The sequence below is a fragment of the Triticum dicoccoides genome, chromosome 6B (assembly GCF_002162155.2).
Source record: "Triticum dicoccoides isolate Atlit2015 ecotype Zavitan chromosome 6B, WEW_v2.0, whole genome shotgun sequence".
Classification (NCBI taxonomy): Eukaryota; Viridiplantae; Streptophyta; class Magnoliopsida; order Poales; family Poaceae; genus Triticum; species Triticum dicoccoides.
In genome coordinates, this window is record NC_041391.1 from 277147720 (window position 1) to 277149231 (window position 1512).

Genomic DNA, 1512 nt, shown 5'->3' on the forward strand with positions numbered 1-1512 from the left:
AATTGAGTTTACCCGGCCGCTCCATGCACTGTCATTTGCACGTAATAATCCAAGAAACATACCAAAAGGTCAAAGCGGCAGCAAAGAAACAAAACCCTAACAACCAAGCCGCTTTTTCCCACCGAAAGTACAAGGAAGCAACAAGGAGAAGCGGGGGTACGGAAGCAAAACGGAGGTGGGGGTGGGAGACCTTGACGGAGACGATGGTGCCGCAGGGCCCAAAGTAGCTGCGGAGCATATCCTCGTCGGCATCGTAGGGCAGGCCGCCGACGTAGACGGACGTTTCCTCGTTGACGGCCATCTCGCCGCCGGCGACAAAGACTAGGGTTTTGGGCTTTCTTCCCCTGTCTCTCTCGCGCGCGTCGAGACGAGGAGAGGCGAGGAGAGAAGGTGTCGGATCTGACGGAGTAGTTCGCGACCCAGATCCCAGAAGCGCTGGGAAATCTCCGCCGTCCGGTTGGATCGTGGCCGTGGGACGATGCGGTGCGAAACTGCCCATCTCTTGGTTTATGGCCCAGCAAACACCTGACCCTGTTAAAGCTCGGCCCAGGTTGGAGGTTGCAGGTTCGGTTCACGCTCTCCCCGAATTACATTTTCTCTTTTGATGAAGGCAGGAAAAAACGTAGACGAGCCGGCCCATCTGGATCGAAAGAATAGCAGAGGGGTGGTGTGTGCTTTTTTTTTAGGGAAAAAAAAAAGAGGGGTGGTGTGTGATGTTTGCGAATAACCCATAAACGGGCGCTTAAGGCGCCGTTTAGGGTTTGCTTCTGGTTCATTTTAGCGCGAGGGGCGCCCCTATACATCACTTAATGCGAGCTGTAGCAGGGAGCAACTAACTGAGAAGCGCTTGTCCGCAGCCTCTCCAAGGGTTGAGGCGGGCTGAGAGCACGTCCGCCATATGTCGTGCTCTGGGCGTTTTTTTCATATTTTTTTATTTTCCCGCATGTTTACGGTTTTTAGATGGTTTTCAGTCTTTTTTTGGCTTTTTATTTTTTCACCAGTCTTTCTTAGCTTTTCGATAAAAAAATCAAAAAAAGAAATTTCGCGCAAAAGAACGTGTGTTTTCTTTTTGCTTTCGTGAGAGGCACGGTTTTGCTTTCGTGAAAGGCACGATTTTGCTTTCACGAGAGGCACAACCGTGCCTCTCGGAAATGGGAAAAAGACGTGTGTGTTTTTTCGCAAGAGGCACGGTCGTGCCTATTAGAAACGGAAAAAACGTGTTTTCTTTTTTTTTTTTTTTGCTTTCGCGAGAGACACGTTTTGCTTTCGCGAGAGGCACGGTTTTGCTTCCACAAAAGGAATGGATGTGCCTCTTGAAAACGAAAAAAAACACGTCTTTTCTCCTTCCACGAGAGGCACAGTCATGCCTCTCAAAAACGTGTTTTCTTTCTTTTTCCTTCCGGGAGAAGCACATTCACGGTTGTGCCTCTCGGAAACGGAAAAAAATGCATTTTCTTTTTTTCGTGAGAGGCGCGGTTTTTTCGCCCCGGTTTTTTCTGTCCGTTTTTTCAA

At 49.3% G+C, this 1512-nt stretch overlaps 1 protein-coding gene across 2 annotated transcripts in view; it reads right to left on the bottom strand.

Moving 5' to 3' along the window:
• Positions 1–419, bottom strand: part of LOC119322536 (U1 small nuclear ribonucleoprotein 70 kDa-like) — a 6054-nt gene extending 5635 nt beyond the window's left edge. For both annotated transcript variants that reach the window (XM_037596021.1, XM_037596020.1), the window contains exon 1: positions 191–419. In XM_037596021.1, coding sequence (XP_037451918.1) covers positions 191–301 — 111 coding nt within the window. In that variant the 5' untranslated portion in view covers positions 302–419. The remainder of the gene's footprint in view (positions 1–190) is intronic.
• Positions 420–1512: the final 1093 nt, after the last annotated feature.